At 45.0% G+C, this 3661-nt stretch overlaps 1 protein-coding gene across 1 annotated transcript; it reads left to right on the forward strand.

The window, feature by feature from the left end:
• PtA15_11A693 (uncharacterized protein) lies at positions 1 to 378 on the forward strand (the record flags this gene model as incomplete). Its single annotated transcript, XM_053161628.1, has 2 exons — positions 1 to 140; positions 204 to 378. The coding sequence occupies 2 exons, from the start codon at positions 1 to 3 to the stop codon at positions 376 to 378; spliced, it is 315 nt and encodes a 104-aa protein (XP_053025556.1).
• Positions 379 to 3661: the final 3283 nt, after the last annotated feature.

Below are 3661 nucleotides of genomic sequence, written 5' to 3' on the forward strand. Positions count from 1 at the left end.
ATGATTTTACTGGTCTTGAAGAGCTCACTGAAGCAATCTAAGATAAAAAGGCAGACATGCAACTTGTTGATATACTCGGCAGTATCCCTGAACTTGAAGCCGCCAACATCCGACCCGGCATCCGAGTCTCTTTTGGCACTGTAAGACAAGAAGAAGCACATGAAGGAAAAGAAGAACTTAAACGTCTTGCTGTTCTCCATCAGTCAAGCCGACTTCAACCCATCTCAGATCAAACAAGTCCTTCAAATCATTGCCGCCCGTGGACCCAATCCAGGCCAACAACAGGAGCGGAACAAGGCCTTGCTGGTTCTGCTCAGCATCACCAAAAAGAATGCCGACATCCAGGAGATTATCACCTTTGAAGACGGCTTCAATTGATTTTTTCACATTGTCAATGTCGAGGGCTAGATTGGCGCAGGTGGAATTGTTGTCCAGGATTGCCTGTTGTGTGTCGGCCAGCTTCTGCGCTACAACGTCTCCAATCAAGTCAGTAGGATCATTCAATGTTGGGCTTGCAGTTTGACTGATCACTTCATTGGTTCATCAGCATTCTAAGATTACTTTTGAGAAACACATCATGTATTCCTCATCTTGCGTCCATGCTCCTTTTCCCTCCGGCACAAGATCCACATCCAGTGGCTTTTGGCTTCTTTGCAACTCAGCCATGGACTGAGAAAAAGCTTAACAACTGTCAGGGCTTGTCTCTTATGTGACGTGGCTCTGATGGATTTTAAGTTCACGCTGTAGCAGCTTGGGCAGCGGCCAGCGGAGATGGGGCCGCACTATAGCTCAAAGAGCCAGTGGGAATAAACCACACCTCAACGCTAGGTAGCAGAGGGGCTAGCTCCCTTACAAAAGTAAGGGGACACGGCGATGACTCGAGCCGGCGCCGTAGCTTTAGAACAAAGAAGGATTATTTTCTAAGTTACAGGTGTGATAACAATCACCTGTAACTAGAAAATACACAAGTTGAAGGTAAAGAAGACTGTAGAGAGAAACAAGGTTAGTTTGATTATTATAAACCCCACTCACTATTGATTGTAGTAAGGTTGGCGGGTTTTTTATGTGTAATAATCTTGGGGGGAAATCTCTCCAGGGGAAAGATCCCCCCTTTTATATTACAGGATCAGCTCCCTCCTTCAAGTCAAGGTCCTGAGGGATCCTTAACTCCAAGGAGGAGTGAACACGGAATTCAGAAGGGGATTTACATAAATATGTATGTAATCACCCTATTTGTAAATATATTAAGCTTAATCAGGATAAATACACAGAGAGATAAGATTATCTCTCTCTGTATAAACAGATATGTAATCAATGTGAAATAAGATTAATTACATACTCAAAAGAGTGTGAAATAGGTACTAAATACATAATAATAGTACATTGACATAAAAGGTACATGATTCATGTAATGACAAGGAATTGAACTCTTGACTTTATGTGCATGAGTCAAGCATTAAAGAAGTTTTTAACCATTAGGCTATAAGACATGTACTCTGCATTGTTGACACATGGAGTTAGTGTCTCAGTGTCTGACAACAACACTCTCCTTGTCATTGCCTTTGCCCGGAACTTAATCTTGGAGGCTGGTGCCGGCAAGACCACCAATCAGCGAGCAATCCTGTTTGGCGGCCTCACTTGTTGTCTCGCAGAGATGGGCTTAGCCAGTGCTGCGCCCCCAACACTTAGGGCCTGTACCATAGGGCATGAAAATTGAAACTTTCCAAATTTATTTGCCTCAAAATTTCTTGGGACAAAAACTGAGCCTGGCCAAAATGTAGGCTTGAGCCCAAATGTGAAGAATTTCAACATCTGAACCCTCCACTAGTTTTCAGTTTTTGTGCACAGGGCAAAAAAAGTTGAAATTTTTCAAAATTGAGGCCCATGGTACAGGCCCTTAAGTCCAAAGCCTTATATATCCTCGCCCGTGTTGTCCCAGGGAGCGAGATCAACCAGGTGTTCATCAGCAAGCTTGTGCTCAATCCCTTAGCTGCATTGTCCCCGCCGCCCGGCCAAGATCCGAGTTATTGGAGGACTTCCCGTGCAATCTGGGACTCTCGCAGATGTCAATATAGACCCAAAAATTCTAGATTTTTGCAGGGAAATCTAGATTTCTTGGGGTCCAGATCACTTCTGGGAGACCCGCAGATTCCGACGGGAAGTCCTCCATTCGGACCGCAAGAAGCCCAAATTCTATTGACTCCCACACCAGTCTGCAATCTTTGCACTCTTCTTACTCGCCTTTGAAGGCCTCCCCGGAGCTCAACAACCCACATCGGCCGATGATCAGTTCCAAACCTTGTCTGTCCGAGCTGCCGCTCTGAGTTTTATTGACAACTTTGTGAACGAGAATCTGGATGCTCAACTCGGTATTGTGGCCACCATGAACATGCCTATCCCTCAGCTGTCTGGCCAGAACGCCGGGCCGTCTCACTCGCCCGGATCATTACTCTTCGCGGCTTTGCAAGGCCTGCCCCCGACTGAAGCTGGGGACATGGCCGCATATACCTCCTTCTTTGCCTGCTGAATTTTTGCACATTTTCTCAGAGCGTTCGAGCCCGCCAAGAAGCTAGCACTTGAGATCCGGATCGGCAGCTATCCAGCCGACCCCAACGGCCCGCCAGACAACAACAATAACCACGCCGGCCTGGTACATATCTTAATCAGAAATTTAGTGATGGCTCAGCGGATGCAAGGCCAAAGCAACAATGCAGGCAATACAATACAGCAATCCTTAGCATGGGCTCAAATCATGATTGGTTGAAGCCCGCACCTCTTGATCAGCGGTCAATCTGCCCATGTACCCTTTCTCATTTTTTTTTGTAAACCTTTGATATCCAAACTCTCAACCTTCCTATAGAAAATGTAGGCGCAGAGAGTCTTTGCGAAGACCAGCGAGTGGAGTTAGCACACGCCACGAGAGACTGAGACGACGAGCAAGCACACCTTTGCGAAGACCAGCGAGTGGAGTTAGCACACAACACGAGAGACTGAGACGACGAGCGAGCACACCTGATGTGTGAGAGAGGTTGGAAACAGAAATGAGCCACTGAATGAAGAAAAGAGAAATAGAAAGCGGTACACAATAATCTATCTAGACTAACATTCAGTTAGGTTTCATTTAGGTTTACAACTATGAATCTCACTACATGACCGGTTGCCGAGTATGCTACTACTGAGGAACTCAATACTTCCCCTTCCTGTCCATTATGAGTGTCATCTTTTTGACATGTCATATACTTCCTGAAAACCAAAAGGTTTCTGATTTTAACCTTGTCAGACCTCAAGCTTCCTTGGAATAGTTGTGTAGCTTGTGTGATTCTTCTGTGAAGTTTCAGTAGAGTCCAAGGCCAATTTTATATTTCCATGTTGCTGTAATCACTGACAAGAGCGGGTGGAAGAGGCTAACAACATATAGTCTCACTTGATGTTTTCATTTCTTTTCTCAGCTTCTGTGTACTGTGTCATATCCCATGACACAATGGAAAACTCTACGGATCTACAAAAAAAAAAATGTGAAAAACCCTCCATCTGATTCTTGTACCTCTTATTCAACCTGAGAAACAGAACTGGATTGTCATGAAAATCAATTTCACAGACATCATACCTTTGCAAGAACAGGCTGATTTGTGGAATTGGCTTAAAGCTTTGATTCCTGTGG

This window comes from Puccinia triticina, chromosome 11A (genome assembly GCF_026914185.1).
Source record: "Puccinia triticina chromosome 11A, complete sequence".
Classification (NCBI taxonomy): Eukaryota; Fungi; Basidiomycota; class Pucciniomycetes; order Pucciniales; family Pucciniaceae; genus Puccinia; species Puccinia triticina.